The sequence below is a fragment of the Peromyscus eremicus genome, chromosome 5, assembly GCF_949786415.1.
Source record: "Peromyscus eremicus chromosome 5, PerEre_H2_v1, whole genome shotgun sequence".
In the NCBI taxonomy this organism is placed as follows: domain Eukaryota; kingdom Metazoa; phylum Chordata; class Mammalia; order Rodentia; family Cricetidae; genus Peromyscus; species Peromyscus eremicus.
Window position 1 is genome coordinate 90,954,510 of NC_081420.1, and position 17,787 is coordinate 90,972,296.

Sequence of the window (17,787 nt, forward strand, 5' to 3'; positions counted from 1 at the left end):
TGAGAAGCCTCAAATCCAGAATTTTCTTAAGCAGGAGCCTCGCTCTGGGAGGTCCACAGGTTGCAGTGTATGGTACTACTCGAGCAGGATAATATGATGGGTCTTATCCAGATTCCAATCTTCATCCCTGCCATTATACCAGGGAGAGCTTTGAAGTAGTAGAATACCCCAGGATGCTGAAGGACTCCTGCAGTTCCAATCTGACCATTCAGGAACCTTGAGGGTCAAATGCCTTAGTATGTGACCAGTCGTGACAAGGGTCAAAGGGAGTTAGTGGGGCTGGAGGGAGGGCTCAGTGGTAGAACCCTTACTGTTCTTAGGAAGAGCAGGTTTGATTCCCAGCACCAACATGGTGGCTTACAAACCATCCATACCTCCAGTTCCAGGGGATCTAATGCTTTCTTCTTATCTCTGAGGGCACCAGGCATGACTGTGATATACATAAACAGATGCAAGCAAAATACATATACACAAAATAAAATCCTAAAATCTTTTTTTTTTTTTTTTCTCCAGAGTTTCTGTGTACCGTAGCAGTCCTGGAACTCACTTTGTAGACCAGGCGGGTCTGAACTCAGAGGTCCGCCTGTCTCTGCCTCCCAAGTGCTGGGATTAAAGGCATGTGCCACACCACTGACCAGCCAAATCCCAAAATCTTATTAAAGGGGAAAAAAGGTATGCATAGGGGGAGTTAGCATCTTTAAACCTTAGTTAGGGTTTCTATTGCTGTGATGAAACACCATGACTAAAAAAGCAAGTTGGGGAGGAAAGGGTTTATCTGACTTACACTTTCAGATCACTGTTCATCATCAAAGGAAGTCAGGACAGAAACTTGGAGGGCAGGCACTTGGAGGCAGGAGTTGATGCAGAGGCCATGGAGGGGTGCGGCTTACTAGCTTGCTCCTCATGGCTTGCTCAGCCTGCTTTCTTACAGAACCCAGGACCTCCAGCCCAGGGGTGTCCCCACTGACAGTGGACTGGGCCCTCCCCTATCAATCACTCATTAAGAAAATACCCTACAGCCAGATCTTTTTATTTTTTATTTTTATTTAATGTCAAATGCTGTTTATTGAAGGAGGGAAAAGGTCTTAAATACAGGCTTACAGCACAATGGGAGAACCCTGGAGGGCAGAAGTTCGCTATCAATGTTTTACAATCTTGCATCTAAGCTGTTAACGCCCATTATGCAGGATACACAGACAAGGAACTTCCCTTAAGCATTCAGGAGGGTGGAACCCTGGCAGGGAATTAGCATAGGGAGGATATCAAGGTCAAGGTCAGCAAGCAAGGCAACAGTTACCCAAAACAGGGGCCAGGACCCTACAGGTCCCCCTTTTACTAAAAAATGAGCTTCTGACTTAGGTTGCGTGGGACGTCAGCAGGTCACCTTACTCATCATGGAGATGCCTGCCCGGGCCACACAGGCGCTCTGTCTTAGGTTGGTGAGCACCCCCCAGGCATTACCCGTCTCTGAATACTCATTATCATACAGGCTCAATCGTGTGTGTGAGCTGTACAGCTAGATCTTACGGAGATATTTTTCTCAACTGAGGTTCCCTCTTCAGATAACTCTAGCTCATCACACTGACACAGAACTAGCCAGCACTATGGAGGGGCCCCCAAACAGCTTGACCACGCAGCAGCCATGACAGGGTTAGGGGCCTAGACACAGCTTCTGTGACAGGTTTGCTGGCAGGCAACACCCAGATCCAGGAAAATCCTTAAGCTGACACCACCCAGGGATCCACCCAGGGATGGGGGAAGTACCTGACATCCCAAACATTCCAACCATTAAATAAAGTGGCCAGATGTCCTTGAGTCTAGCACACACCTATTTTTGTTTTACAGATACCCCTAGACAATTGTCATCATCCTGAACTCTGGAAATCCCTCTCACCCCAACCTCTGCTATGATAAAAACCCCACCCCACCTGAGCTCTTTGCTCTCACTGCTGTGTCAGGCAGAGGGACCAAGTTCCAGAGCTTGAAATAAAGGCTCTTTGCTTTTAGATTTGGGATTCAGTCTCCATGGTGGTCTTTTTGGGGTTCCCCGTGATCTGGGCATAACCAGCACAAAGCCCAATATACTCTTATCACTGACGGACAAAGGGACCTGACGCATCTGACCACATTACATGTAAAAACATAGTTTTTCATACTGGATGACTTAGAGGGGTCCCAAAACTGCTTGACCACATAGCTGCCATGACAGGCTTAGAGGCCCAGGCACAGCTTCTGGTAACACCCAGACCCAGGAAAAGCCATAAACTGACCCCACCCAGGGGTGGCCTACATCTAAGGGGAAGTACCTGACATCCCAAACATTCCAACCTTTAGATAAGGTGGCCAGATGTCCCTGAGTCTAGCACACACCTATTTTTGTTTTACTGATACCCCCTAGACAAATGTCAGCCAATCAGGGTCCTGAACCTTGGAAATGCCCTCACCCAACCACTGCTGTGATAAAAACTCTACCTCGCCTTGGCTCAGGGCTCTCTGCTCTCACCACTGCATTGGACAGACAGAGAGACCAAGGCCTGGAGCTTATAATAAAGGCTCTTTGCTTTTACATGTGGGATTCCATCTCCGTGGTGGTCTTTTGGGGGTTTCCGAGATCTGGGCATAACAGATGACCCAGTCTGTACATATCACAGTATAAAGCATTACTTAGTCCTTTCATGCTGTGTTTATGCGTTCTACTCAGCCTGTTTGATTCTCATCCAAAGCAACTGATAGACCAGTTTTCCAGTATCTTTATTCACAAGTCAGTGTAACAGTGATGCTCAGTTTGAAAGTTCCACGTATGTATAATAGAACAGAATAATTTTATATAAACAAGCCATCAGACATGCAGTCTGTGGAGTAGCTTAACGCAGTCAGCTCTCCGCTCTGATTCTCCTACAAGTTCTGGGTTGAGTAGTTTCCGAAATCCCACAGAAACCAGGGGCTGAGACTAGACTTCCAAGGATGAGGAGGAGTGGGATAAAAGACAGTAGGGGTGATGCCAGCAGGATCAGCCACTGTGTCATGCTTGACTTCTGAGTGGCTGTGTGTGTGTGTGTGTGTGTGTGTGTGTGTGTGTGTTGTGTGTTTTGTGTGTTGTGTGTTTTGTGGGCGTGTGGTGTATGTTTGCATGTGTGATATCACTTCTCAAATGCCTACAGCTGCTGTATTTAGTAGAAGACAGAAGCGAAAGCACACAGGAAGGACATAGTTAATCCCAACAGTTACATTAAAAACACTGAATTTCCAATGCCAAAGGTTGATTTCTAAAACACAAGATTATATACAGAAGCTAGCCAGCCATAACTGGAATTGCATGTACAATACAAGCAAAGTCACATGTATCTCATTTATCTCTAATCCTAAAATAATTCATTTTCTTGCTTGGTATGCAGGTGAGCAGTGGAGAAAGCGGTGCATCAGCTATACCTGAAAAAAAAAAAGAAAAAAAGAAAAAGAAAAACCATGAGCATAGTCACGGGGACAATTAACTTAAAAATGGCCAAGATCAGAAGCAAATTATGGGCACCTTCTCCTAACCCCTACTAAGTGCAGAAGCAAAATAGGGCTTGATGGGCAGCAATTGGAGAGGCAGGAACACTCAGAGGTAATCAGCTAGTCAGCTACTGAGAATCAAAAGCAGTGGTCTGGCTGGTAAGACATGCTGACCACTCACCGGCTGGTGCTAAGGACTTCAATGCTTCCAAAAGGTTTGGGCTTGAGAACTTTATAAGGCACCTCAGAGGTTCTTTCCTGTCAGCCAAGATGCCCCCATTAATGTCACTCTTGAATCTGGTCTCCAGCTGTCAAAAAAAATATTTATAAATGAAGGTTAAATACTGGGATCAGCTAGGATGGTGAGAGATGATAAACAATGTACATATTCCATTAATTCCTGCCTTCAAGAAACACATGGATTAATACAGGCAGTGCCCATTTGACTTGCTCACTGCAAAGAGAAAGCATCTGGTATAGGAAAGACATCCAACACAAAGTGAGTGCCAGCGTGGTACTGACCCATAGGTGAGGCTGAGTGTCAGCACTGCCTCAGCATAGCACCTGACCTGCAGGAGAAGCCAAGAGTCTGTGCTGTCTTCACTTGCCCATTATATTTTGCATTCAATATAAAAGCAATAAATCTCAGGGCTGGAGAGATAGCTCAGTGGTTAAGAGCACTTGCTGCTCTTGCAGAGGACCTGGGTTAGGTTCCTAATACCCATATGGTGGCTTACAACCATCTGTCCATAACTCCAGTTCCAAGGGATTCTACACTGCCTTCTGGCCTCTGTAAGTATTGGACACACATCTGGTGCACTACCCACATTCAGGCAAAACACTTACACACACAGAAAAAAATCTTAGATTTTTATTATGGAAGACTCAGAACATATCTAGAAGCTGGATGTATCAGCACATGCTTATAATCCTAGCTCCAGGAAGCTGAGACAAGGATTCCAAGTTTGAGGCCAGACACCATCTCAACAGCCAACTGCCCCCAAGAGTCCCTCCCAACCCAACCATATCACACAGAAGCAGCACACTGTGACTCCCATGTGGCTATCATCCATCTGAACCAGTTACCAACAGCTCTGGATTCATCTGTTAATGTTCCCCCACCCCACTCCACTTAGATTTGGAGTAAATTTAAAACAACGTAGTATTTGACCTGTAAATATTTCAGTATGTATCTAAAAGAGGCCCAAAGGGAATCTCTATGCCATTGTCATACATCATTTTATTTAGTTTTTTTCGAGACAGGGTCTTTCTATGTAGACCAGGTCTTCAACTTGCTCTTCAACCTCAGTCTCCCAAGTGTACAGATTTCGGCAAATGTTTTGGAATGCTTATTTTTAATTTTTCAGGTGCTGGGCCTAAGGTATGTAAAAACACTTGTGACGTTTTGAATAAGAATGGCCTCCATAGGTTCATATATTTGAATGCTTAGTCACTAGGGAGTGGTAACTATTTGAAAGAATTAGAAGGATTAAGAGGTATGGCCTTGTGAAAGAAGCATGTCACCGGGATAGGCTTTGGGGTTTCGAAAGTCCATTTCAAGCCCAGAGTCTTTCTCTTTACTAACAGATCAGGTTGTAGCTCTCAGCTACTGCTTCAGCACCTCCCCGCATGTCGCTATGAAGATAATGGATTAAACTTCTGAAAACTATAAGCAAGCCTCCAATGACATGTTTTCCTCTGTAAGTTTCCATGGTCATGGTGTCTCTTCACAGTAACAGAATAGTGACTAGGGCAGCACTCTACTTCCGAGCTATTGGCCCAGCCTAGAACACTAATACTTCTTCAACATCAACACATACCTAAGTACATAGTATGTGACCTAAGGTTTTCTTTTTCTTTTTGGAAACAGTGCCTCACTGTGGCCTGACTGGCCTGGAACCCTGGGTAGACCAGCTGCTTTGAACTTGGAGTGATCCTTTTGCCTGTGCCTCTTATATGCTCATGTTTAAAAACAAAAACAAAAATGTGAGTGATTCTTAAAACTTTGAGGCACTATGCTGAAATATCTATGAGATACTTAATGTTTGCAATGAATTCAAATTATACGTGGAATAAAGAGAAAGAAAGAGGACATGGCAAAATGTAGCCACTGGCTGGTTAAAGTGGACAAATGGCATTCAGTGTAATCTGGCCATTTCCTGAGGTTGGAGAAAATCAGGTATGAGTGAGTTAGTGCACACCTAGACTATCAGAACAGAACCACTCTAAGATGTTTGAACAAGCAAACTATCTCCTGAACCAGTGGCTTTCCAGTGTCAGTGTACAGCCCAGAGCAGCCAGACAGCATGCAGAAACAGATGGCTGGACACTGTGCCCACGCCCACCCCAGGAGGAATAGGGTGGAGCTAAGATCTATGCTCCTTCCTAATTCCCACAAGACTAGTTCTACCAGTTCAGAGACCACACCCTGAGAGCTACTATCCTGAATTAGGAGGTCTTTAAAGCTCAGTTAATACAACACAGCCAAGTGTAGTAGCCACACCCATGACAGGGAGGAAGCAGGAGGGTCAGAAGTTCAGAGTCAGCCTTGGCTACATAGTGAATCTGAGGTTGTCCTAGGCTACAAGACCTTGTCTGAAAAACAAACAGGCAGGCTGGAAAGATGTCTCAGTGGGTAAAGTGCTTGCTGCTTGAGCACTAGGACTTTGGGTCCCCAGCACCAGGTAAAAGCTAGGTGTGGTGGCATGTATGTGCAACCCCAGCACTTGGGAGGAAGGCAGAGACAGGAAGAAGTTGGGGCTCCCTGAAGCCAGTCCAGCCGAAAAGGAGTGCTAGGTTCAGTGACAGACCCTGTCTCAAAGAACAAGGCCAAAAGATATCTGACACTGATCTTGGGCTTCCCTAACTGTGAGCGTAAGTGAGCAAAGCTGTGTGTGCATACACATTAACAAACATAAAACCTCTCAAAACATGAAAAACGTCAACATCTTCCTTTAAAAACAAATCAAACCAAATAGACTTTGGGCCTAAGTGAGCAGATCAACGGACAGCAGATCTTTTGTGTGCCCTGTAGCTCTAAGAGTCATCCGAAACAGTTTTATTGGGGGTCAGGGAAGGAAGGTATTGAGAGGAGGAGCATGGGCTTATGTTAGGATGACTATGACATATATTAGAGTTTTTCTAATGGTGGCCATGCGCTTGTATTCCTGTATTCCTACTCGGGTATGTGGTGGGCAGTAGTAGCACCTCTTTAGAACAAGTTTAATTTACAGTATATCTGCACTACTGATTGCTCTTCATCTGATGCCAGTGGGGCTAGGTAGTATACATGTGCTTTCTTTCTTCTTGTTTCTGTGCTTCTGGATCAGGCAGGCAGGTTTGCCACCAACTTGTAAGTAGTCCAGGATTGTCTGAACTTGAGATCTTCCTGCCTCAGCCTCCTGAGTGCTAGGATTACAGGTGTGTGCCACCATACCCAGCTCATTCATTCAAGTATTTATGAGCATTTACTATATGCCAAATACTACTCTAGGAGTGCATAGGCTAGTAGGGTATAGCTCTCCCCGCTTCCCGCAGCTAGCAATATACAACTGGATTACTACAAAGACAAAATGCAAAAGCAAATTCAAAATTTCAGGATGTCTCCTTTGCTAACAAGAGAACTTACAAATACAGTAAAAAGATCTATGTAATTTACAAATTTGTTACATAAAGCTGAAATGATAAATGGAAAAGGAATAGTTTTCGGACATGTTTTACAGTTAAGGTTTCTGTACCTTAAAAAAAAATGGCACTAACTTCAGGCGCTGTTCACTGCTCCATCCTACCTTATACTGTGCAAATTCCAGCTGTGGCTGGGGATAGGTTCCAAAGGTCTCCTGTGTGACTCTTTGGATTCTCTCTCTTTCTTCTGTGTTTTCATGAATGATGTTTGAATCCACTGTGGATGAGAGTTTGGATTGAGACTACCATTAGGAATCACTTCATCACATACAGTGTTCTTCCCATCCTAAACTTGAGATGGTTTGTGTAGCTCAGATCTGTTTCCTGTCCCTTCTTCTCATGGAAACAGTCATTACATGGAACAGCTATGAAGCTGACAAAAGGGAGTGAGAAATAACTACAGTGCCATCACACTGTCTAGGTTCTAATACACTTTCTGTGTAGTTATCATGAGTAATTCTGTATCAAGTTTCTTTACTTCAAGGGGACCCACAGCAGGTCTTAGGCCTCTGGAGTCTGTGCTTTGTTCCTAACTCAGGTTGTTTTCTCCCACTGTTAATTTGAGTTTAGCTTTCCTAGGGAGACTCGGGGTCTCTGTGAGCGAGTAGCAACACAACCATCATATTGTTCTAGAACCAGCGTCTCCGCTCACTAAGAGCACGGGCTCCACTTTGGATAGACCTAGCTCTGTGACCCTGTTTGGAGTTACCAGGCCTTCTTGAAACCTAGTTTCCCAGGGGACAGCTGGACGGCTGTCAGAACCGAAGTGACAATCACATGTGAATACTGTGGTATGCTGCTGGGCATGGAAGACACCCTCTATGACGGTCAGCCATTCTGGTGAACTCTGAAGAACACCTGTGGTAGCTTGGCTTTCTGCCCCAAATACTTAGCTTGATTTTTCTGAAGTATGAACCAGCTCTGCAATGAGATCCTAGCACAAGTGCTTTACTGTGTAGCAGCCACCTGAAAGGCAAAGATGCCTCCCCAACCCCAGCTGTCTCAAAGCACACATACAATTCAGGTCTAGTCCAAGGCTTTCTTCTTGTAGAGGCATTGTAGAGTTGTGACTTTCAAAGGTCTAAAAGGAGAAAGAAAATGTGAACACGTTGGGATATATAGATAGTAATTGGTTCTAAGATGTAAAATGTGTTAAATCATTATTTTCGTTTTTTGAGACAAAATTTCTTTGTGTAGTCCTGGCTGTTCTGAAACTTGCTTTGTAGATCAGGTTAGCCTCGAACTCAAGAGATCTGCCTTGCCGGGCGGTGGTGGCGCATGCCTTTAATCCCAGCACTTGGGAGGCAGAGGCATCTGTCCTAAGAAATATGCTCCGTTTAGCTAGCCTATGGCAGAACCCTCGCTTCTGTCTGCTTAGTAAGAATATACAAGACCTCTTTAAAAAAAAAAAAAAAAAAAAAAAAAAGATTTTCCAGGCAGTGGGAGTACACACCTTTAATTCTAGCACTTGGGAGACAGAGGCAGGCAGATCTCTCTCTCTCTCCCTCTCTCCCTTTTTTTTTTGGTTTGTTTTTTGAGACAGGGTTTCTCTGTGTAGTTTTGGTGTCTGTCCTGGATCTCACTCTGTAGACCAGGCTGGCCTCAAATCTCACAGTGATCTGCCTAGCTCTGCCTCCCAAGTGCTGGGATTAAAGGCGTGCACCACCATGGCCTGGCTTGCCATCTACCTTCTTAAGAGGCCAGCATGGTAGCTCAAGTCTATAATCTCAGCACTTGGGAGGTAGAGGCCTCAGCTAAGTAATGAGTTTAAGGCCAGCCTGGGGTACATGAGATCCCATCTTAAAACCCTCAAGAAGGAAAGTAAAAATTATTTTCTTTCTTAAAAGGAAGAAGCATTTATTTTGGCTCACAGTTAGATGTTCCTATCTACAGTGGCTGGCAGGACCCTGAGGCAAAAACATCTTCAAGTTTCTACCCTCCCCTTACAGAGTGACCTGCAGACAGCCATCATTTCTCCCTACCCAGAACATAACACACAGCATACCCTCCTTAAGGAATCCCATCCACCTAAAATATCTGAACATGTGCAAACATTTGCCCTGTACAGAAGAAACCTTAAGACCAACGGGCAGACCTGTCCTTGTCATCCAAACATTTCATCATTTTATCCTGGATAGGGGAGGGCTCATGAGGCCCCACCCCTTTCTGAGGAGTTCTAGGCAGCTGATGGTTGTTGGGGAAAGAAGCTGAATTGCTCAGTGGTGCAGCCAATGTGGAGCGCTCTTGCTCTAGGAAGTAACTCCACATCCAGACTCAGGCAAGCAGCCCTAATTAAATGCAGGGGGCTCAAAAGAACCCCCACCAGCCCATGACAGTAGGAAGGGACTTGTTGGGAGGAAGGGGTTAAGAGGATGATGGGGACAGTAGGATCAAAGTACATTATATATGTATGACACTGTGAAAGAATAAAACAAACACACATGAACAAAGTGAAGGATTGAAAGGTTCAACGACTCCCTGCCAGGGACGTGCTGAGAGTGGCCCTCCATCTGTTGAGTGTGCATAGCAGTAAAGGGAAACCCAATTAAAGACTCACCTGATCATACTCTCTAAAAACAATAGCCTTGAGCGAGTCCATGTGCCGGCTTCTCAGATCCATCTGCACGATCTGATGGTGTTTGCTAGCAACCTTCAGGGCCTTGGAGGGAAAGGAGCAGGACTGTTAGGATGCACCCGGGTCTGCACATCTTGTTAAGAACACTGTGTAGAGGCTCACTGCACACTTGGGACCCCAGCCCTGGGGAGGCTGAGGCAGGGGTGAGCCCCGTCTCCAAACAAAGCTAACTCTCCCCACCCCTCACAAGTGAAAAGAAACTGAAGAAATTTAATCCTATCGCCTGTTACTCACTTTTGGGACCCCGAGGCCTGCTGCTGACAATGGACTGTATACATAATAAATAAATAAATCTTAAAAAAAACTACAAAAAGCACTACTGGTGACACTAACAAAACAGCTTTGGAAGGAGACAGCAAGGTGACAATAGCTATCTGGGGTGAATGGAGTAGGAAGAAGGGGTGGAGTTTGATGACTCACCTTTGACCTTTAGAGACTTCTGAACTGGTTGCATTTGTTTTTATATTAAGCATGCATTACTTTTACATTAAAAAAAAAAAAAGCTAATACCTTCTGTCACATTTCCGCTGTAGGTAAGAAAGCTCTCTGATCCTTAACTTAAAAGAACAGGAACTAAGTTACTCTACACTAAGTCTTCTTGGACTTAATACCTATGTGGACCTTTGAGACAAGGGTACCGAGTTCTCCAGCTGCTGTAATCTGTTCCCTACCTGATGGAGAAGGGGTACAGTGCTCTTCAGATGGCTGGTGGAAATGAAGGCATACGGAGTCTGGGGATAATACACCACAAAAGTGGGTTTGTACTGGTTTGGCCGTGAATACTGTGTTCCCCAGGCAACCCGAATCCACACTGCATTCTTCCCGTCGACTCTGAAGCTGACTGTAACCTTATAAAGAAAAGATTTAAACTTCCTGGTTAAATCTCATTGTGGCACCAACTACAGGCACCTGAGACACAAGCAATGTTACTATAATTTGTCATGTGTATGGACCCCAGCCTTTTTGTCTACTTAAAAATTCTATTTATTTATAAGTAAGTGTGAGGGCACACACTTGCCACAGCACACATGTGGAGGTCAGAGGACAACCTGCAGGAGTCAGCTCTCTCCTTCTACCACATGTGTTCCAGGGATCCAGCTCAGGTCATCAGGCTGGGCAGCAAGTAACTACCAGGTGACCCATCACACCAGCTTTTTACTTTTTTTTGGGTTTTCGAGACAGGGTTTCTCTGTTTAGCTTTGGAGCCTGTCCTGGAACTCACTCTGTAGACCAGGCTGGCCTCGAACTCACAGAGATCTGTCTGGCTTTACCTCCTGAGTGCCAGGATTAAAGGTGTGAGCCACTACTGCCTGACTTTTTTTTTTCTCCTATTTCTACTTTTTAGACAGTGTTTTGAGACTCTTTGGGAAAACATTTTATGATTATTTTATAAAGATATATTTACAACTTGCAAAGTATTTTTTGAGGAAAGAAAAATCCCTAAAAATCCTTATAATCGGGCCAGAGAGACGGCTCACAGGTTAAGCACTTGCAGAGGATCATGACTTGGCTCCCAGTATCAACAGAGTGGTTTACAACCATCTGTAACTCCAGTTCTAGGGGATCTGATGCCCTCTTCCGTCTTCTGCAGACACCAGACATGCACTCAGTGCACAGATACGCGCAGACAAACACTAACACACATCAAGAAATAAAACAAAATTTAAACAATGATCTATCTGGCTCGGCACACCTTATTCCCAGCCTTGGGAGGCAGAGGCAGGCAGACCTTCGGGAGCTCTAGCCAGCTAGGGCCTCACAGTGAGATCCTATCTCACAAACAAAACAAACAAAGGTGAGGGGTGTTTCCTACAAAGCCTTTTTAGTAGTGCCGGCTAGCACACTTAGCTTGCCCCTCTGAAGTTACAGCAGGATTTCTATGTGGCAATGAGCGCAGAGTGCACTGATCCTGATATTCTTCTACAAGTCTCAGCAGCTAGAGTCACTCAGGAATGTGGCAGCACATGAGGTTGTGTGGTTATCATGTCACAGCCAGCCATCAGTCTTTCTAAAGTTGCAGCTATGACTGCACTTGCTCTGGAATTGAATAGCCGCTGCTAGGTCATCAGCTAGCCCCAGTTCACCTTCCTTTGGGGCCCTGACCAGGAAAGGAGAACCTGAAGAGAGGGCCAGCTGGCTTGCTGTTTCCTCCCTGGGGGATCTTACTCCAGGAAAAGCAGGTGGTCATGCTGTCTGCTGGCTCAGAGCAAACTCTGCCACTCTGCACTCAGCTGCTTTTCCTGATCCCCTGGTGCAAGGAGAAGGAAAGCTCCCTGTCTGGCTGTGGGTTTGCAGAATGGCGTCTCATCCCCTGGTGAGCAGTAGAGAGCTTGCTCTCCTCTGGGGCTCAGTTAGCCCCCAGGGGCTGGAAGAGCAGAGGGTCTTACTCTGCGGCCTTCACTTCCCATTGTAAAAGCAAAAGTGACTGTTGACCACTGGCAGGCCACTAGCCACATGTGGACCATCTAATGGGAACTCATTAAGTCAGTTTAAAGATTCACTTGCTCAGTCACATCAACCACCTATCAAGTCCTATGTACTGGACACTGTCAGCAGCAGCAGACGCCATGGCAGAGTTCCAGTGGACAGTAGTACTGCCCCTAAAAAGCACTGGGTGAGATGGGCAGGTAAGAGATGGAAGTTTTTATAATGTTTAGTTTGTTAAGGTAATGGCATATTATCTCTCCCCACCCCCCAGATATTACTAAAATTGAATTTTGTAGAAATCCATGAGGACTATTTTCTTACATTTTTTAATGCTCTCTGAAGAATTTTCTTAAAGGAACTTTGGAACTGTTTCATGTCAAAAAAGTCAACATCTTCACCTGTCAAAGTATACAGAAATATAAAAAGAGGTTAAGGGAGCTACAATGTCTTCGGCCTGTGCATCCCGGAGCAGTAATGGCCACCCCATACACGCCCCTGAGTGCCAGGGGATATAAATGAGCAAGAGTCCTATCTTTCAAAAGAAGCCTGAGAGAGCAGACTGCTAGGCTGGGTGTGGAAGCATATCCCTGTCACCTCATCACTCTGGAGCAGTGGTTCTCAGCCCTCCTGATGCTGCGACCCTTTAATTCAGTTCCTCTTGCTGGGTGACCTCCAACCATAAAATTATTTTCATTGCTACTTCCTAACTGTAATTTTTGCTACTGTTACAAATCATAATGTAAATATCTGTGTTTTCCAATGGTCTTAGGTGACCCCTGGGAAAGAGTCATTTGACCCCACAAAGAGGTTGCAATTCACAGGTTGAGAACCACTACTCTGGAGGCAAAGGCAGGAAAACCACAAGTTCAAAACAACCAGCTTTGTCTATACAGTGAATTCAAGGCCAGGCTAGGCTACATAGTGAGTTCAAGGCTAGCCTATGCAACACAGGGATACAATGACTCAGAAACAACAAGACAAAATCCTCCAACCAAGAGACCATATTTGCTCCTCATTTTTAAATTGCCAAATTCAGATGTTCAATTTAAAGTGGAAAACATTACCTGGTTCTTTACTCATCCGAAAGACACTCCAAAGCTTCTGGTGCCGATGAGCTTGAGTATCTGAGAGAAAAGGGCTTACAGCTTAGTGTGTATATTAGGACTTTGAAGTGTGTGCTAATAAACATACACGCATCTTTGAAACCAGCAAAGATGTGTTAGACAATGCTGACAGTTTTGAACAAGGCGTGCTTTTTGTGAGTCTCCTTCCCATCCTCCCACAAATACATAGTTTTAATATTATAAAAAAATAGTAACCCATGAACAAGGTGACAAAGCTTTGAAATTAAAGTGCAAACTTAAAAAACCTGAAACATAAAATTTAAATGGAGTAAATTTATTGAAGACAAACAAATTCCAATTACTGACTTCAACAGATAATACAGTTCAGTTTTGGTGTTTATCATTACTTTTTGCCAGGTCTTTTGTTATTTTAATTACATTTTTAAAATGGGCAGAAGTATTTTCTGTATGTGGAGGTTTTGCCTGAATTTATGTCTATGCACATGAGTGCCTGGTGCCCATAGAGGCTAGAAGAGGGCGTAGGAGCCCTTGGATTGGAGTTACAGATGGTTGGAAGAGGCTATATGGGTGCTGGGAATCAAACCCGGGTCTTCTGGAAGAATAACAAGTGTTTTTTATAACTGAGCCATCTCTTCAGCCCTCATTTGTCATTTTTACATGTCTGTTATGCATGCACCCACAAGATGGAATGACTGACTGCAGTTAAGGCAGGGCCTGGAGGCCTGAGGCCTCTCCTCCAGTTTCCCCATCAGCCTGCTCTTCCTCGGCAGCAACTTCTCAATGTCCTACCCTGATTACACCCACACTGCCCCCCACTCCTCTCCTGGCACTTGTGAAGACAAGGGACTTGTTCAGGGCTGTAGCCCCAGGCTAGCCCTACTCACATAAAGCACGCAATGCATGCATGTGGAATGAAGGCAAGGTTAGGTGTGTGACACAGAAGATGCCCTTCAGGAGATTCGGAGTACCGCAGGAGGAATGGGACCTAGGGGTCAGCAAGCTCAACTCTTTCCCTTCACCCTGGATTTAAAGGATGTCCCTGTGCCGACCTCCATCTGTCTACTGACCTCCTTCTGTGTCTTCACCTCAGATCAGGTTTTCTAAACTCTGAAGGGGATATGGACCCAGCACTTAGGGTATCATCAACTTCAGCATCAATGTTCTCCTTGTTTCGCCCTATGTTTAGCATCTTTTCCTTTCCTGGGCCTGCATGTCCCCGTTACTGGCCCCTATTTCTCTTCATGCCAATGGGCCTGGCAACAGATCACCAATTGATTGGCTGTATCTACAGGAGGTGTCAAAAGGCAAGTGTGATGCCATCTCCCAAAGTGGTTTTCTTCTGGCACTTTTTTATCTGGTTCTGTGTTTAGAGTTGAGAAGACTTGTCTCTGAATAAGACTGGCACGACAGAAAGTTAGAACTTTTGTCACCTAAAAGGTGAACATCAAGGACTTAGACACACATGGACAGCTTCACCTGCAACAGGCACAGGCTAGCCTATCCTCACCTGTGAAAGATGTGATATACCTGCACCTGCAGCTTCCACTTCAGAGCTGGGAGGGCTCCTAGCTCGTGTGTAGACATAGGAATCCTGCAAGCTCAATCCCCTTGTCTTTGTCCACGGGCTAGGTGTAAGCCCCTTCCATCCCTTGGCCCTCTACCCTCCTCTCCATCCTGACTACCACCTCACGTGGGCTACCACCCTCTCTTGCTTATACCTCTCCAGATGATCCCACTTCAGGTGTCTGAATTCTCTTCTGCTCTGGTCTGTCTTGTGCTGTAACCAGCATGATCTCAAAAAACAAGCACCTAATTCTTTTGGCTCATAACCTATCAAGGGCTGACATAATTCTTAAGATAGAGGCTGAAACCCTTCTAGTGGCTTCCAAGTCTCTGTATTATTTCCATGTTCCCTTCCGCTGGAGCCTAGTTTGTCCCTTCTCTTGCATCTCTGGCACTTGCTGTGGAATAATCCTCTTGTACACTGTAAAGATTTATCACTCGAATTGGTTTAATAAAATGCTGATTGGCCAGTAGCCAGGCAGGAAGTATAGGCGGGACAACCAAACTAAGAATGATAGGAAGGAGAAGGGCGGAGTCAGTAATTGCCAGCAGATGCAGAGGAAGCAGGAGATGAACATGCCATGCTAATAAAAGTACTGCTATGTGGCAGAGAGTAAATAAGGAATATGGGTTAACTTAAAATGTAAGAGCTAGTTAGTAATAAACCTGAGTATTGGCCGAGCATTTACAATTAATGTAAGCCGCAGAGTGGGCATTTGGGAACAGGCATTTGGGACAAGAAATTTCTGTTTACAGGTACTCTTCTCCCAACCCATGCCCATCAGTTTCCTCCTCAACTTCCCTCTCTCCTCTGCCTGGCTAGTGCTAGCTCATCCTTCGGCTCTCAACTTGAACATCATCTCCTCAAGGAAGTTTCCTTCCACGATCACTGAAAAAGATCATGTGCTCTGTGCTCTCATAACTCTTAATTCTCCTTCACACACTCATTACCACTGTGATAGGTACTGTGAGGTCGGCTGGTTAACCTCTCCTCAGCTAGACCTCAGTATCCAAAAGATTGTTAATCACCGGCTCAGCTCAGCAGTGCGTTATGGATCCACTTTTTTTTTTTTAAAAAGGAATTATTGATTTTTAGTTTATGTGTACGAGTGTATGTCTACAGGCATGTAAGTGCATGACATGTATGCCTGGTACCTATAGAGGCAAGAAGAGGGTTTTAGAGCCTCTGTAACTGGGGTTAGAGACAGTTGTGAGTCGCGACATAGATGCTTGGAATAGAACCCAGTAACAAGTACTCTAACTGCTGATCCATCTCTTCAGCCCTGGATCCACCTTACCGCTCAGTTAGAAGCTGACGACAGAAAATGAGGCAAACTAAATCAGAGGCAGATTCAGTCATAGCCCAGCTGGAAAGAAGTTGATAGAGATGATATTTGGTACACTTCCAGTCACACAGGCAGTTAACGTAAGTGCTGTTTAGTTCTCCGCCAACTTGACCCAAACTAGGCACATCTGAGAAGGGGGACCTCTTCTGTCTGCACTGGACTGCCTGTCAGCACAGCTGTGGTGCAGTGTTTTGGAGTGTCTTCTGTCTGCACTGGACTGCCTGTCAGCACAGCTGTGTGCAGTGTTTTGGAGTGACGGTTGAGTGGGACGGCCCAGCCCACCGTGGGTGGTGCCACCTCTAGGCAGGTGTCCTCTGGCACTATAAGAAAGCAAACTGAGTAAGCCATGGAGTAAGCCAGTAAGCAGCACTCCTCCATGGTCTCTGCTTCAGTTCCTGCTTCCAGGTTCCTGCCCTGTTTGAGCTCCTGCCCTGAATTTCAACTTCATGATAGACTATAAACTATAAGCTGAAATAAAGTGATCTTTTCCTCCCCAAGTTGCTTTTCCTCGTGGTTTTTATTGCAGAAATAGAAAACTAGGACAATGTATGATGACAACAACAAATTAATAAAAGCCAGATCTGGGCCAGAGAGCTCAGCTGCTAAAGGCACCTGCTGATAAGGCTGGCAACCTGAGTTTGATCCCTGGGGCCCTCCAGGGAGGACAGAACTGACTCTAGCTACTTGTCCTGACCGCCACTTCTGTGCCCTCCCAACAACTATCATGTAAGACCCAACCCCCAACCCAGAGCGACCGCTCCTGTTCCAAGTGCCGGACCTGCATTTCCACTTGACTCTCACCACGGCCTTACTCCATTATTGTCACCATTATACAGACTTGCCAAAGGAAATACCAAGGCAAGCAACGTGAGCCACCATCCCCAGCACTTACAAGGAGACAATGATGGAGCCATGAAACCAACCAAGCAATCTGGTTGTAGGGTCTGTGTCCTTAAATTCTAAAAAGTAAAAATTGAAGAAGGAAAAAAAAAATCCAAGAAGTAGCAAGAAGCGAGAAGCGGCACATTTTCAAATGTGTAACAAAATAAGGCCCAGCAAATGACACTTTATGGTCACGATGAACCAGTTCCCATCTCTAAAGGTCCTGAGTTCCCACAGTCCATATCCACTGATTTAGGTGAAGTCTGAGGCTCAGAGAGGAGATATACCTCAGCAGTAGACACTAGAGCTGCCAATGAGACAACAGGGATCTGGTACCAGGCCTCTCAACTCTAGAATCTGCATCTTTAAAGATTCATTTATTTTGATGTGTCTGCTTGTGTCTATGCACCATGTGCATGCAGTGGCCCACAGAGGCCAGAAGAGGACATCAGATTCCTGAAACTAGACTTCCAGGTGGTTCTGAGTTACCACGTGGGTGCTGGGAACTGCTGAGTCACTTCTCTAGTCCCTAGAATCTGCATTAACATAAGAAATCCCTTCCGATGAAACAAAACTCCAACGTGTAAAGACAAATCCCCCAAACTTACACACAATGTCTAAAAGGGCCATGTCATCAAGACTTGCATTCTTCCCCTGAAAGAAAGGGTAA

At 45.2% G+C, this 17,787-nt stretch overlaps 1 protein-coding gene across 1 annotated transcript; it reads right to left on the minus strand.

Moving 5' to 3' along the window:
* Positions 1 to 3,058: 3,058 nt before the first annotated feature.
* On the minus strand, positions 3,059 to 17,774 carry Cenpn (centromere protein N). Its single transcript, XM_059263949.1, has 9 exons — positions 17,726 to 17,774; positions 13,306 to 13,365; positions 12,563 to 12,639; positions 10,486 to 10,662; positions 9,737 to 9,838; positions 8,197 to 8,260; positions 7,284 to 7,396; positions 3,677 to 3,803; positions 3,059 to 3,429 (listed from the first exon to the last, which is right to left on the minus strand). Exons 1-9 carry the CDS (start codon positions 17,745 to 17,747, stop codon positions 3,347 to 3,349), a joined length of 825 nt encoding a protein of 274 aa, XP_059119932.1. The 5' UTR covers positions 17,748 to 17,774; the 3' UTR covers positions 3,059 to 3,346.
* Positions 17,775 to 17,787: the final 13 nt, after the last annotated feature.

Excerpts from the sequence above, each read along its gene's own strand:
- Cenpn (XM_059263949.1), bottom strand. The coding sequence starts at position 17,747 with ATGGCCCTTTTAGACATTGTGT. Across the intron at positions 10,663-12,562 it reads TTCAGAGAGCATTAAAAAAT|GTTACAGTCAGCTTCAGAGT; the intron begins GTAAGAAAATAG and ends TTTCTTTATAAG. Across the intron at positions 8,261-9,736 it reads TTTTTAGAGAGTATGATCAG|ACCTTTGAAAGTCACAACTC; the intron begins GTGAGTCTTTAA and ends TTCTCCTTTTAG.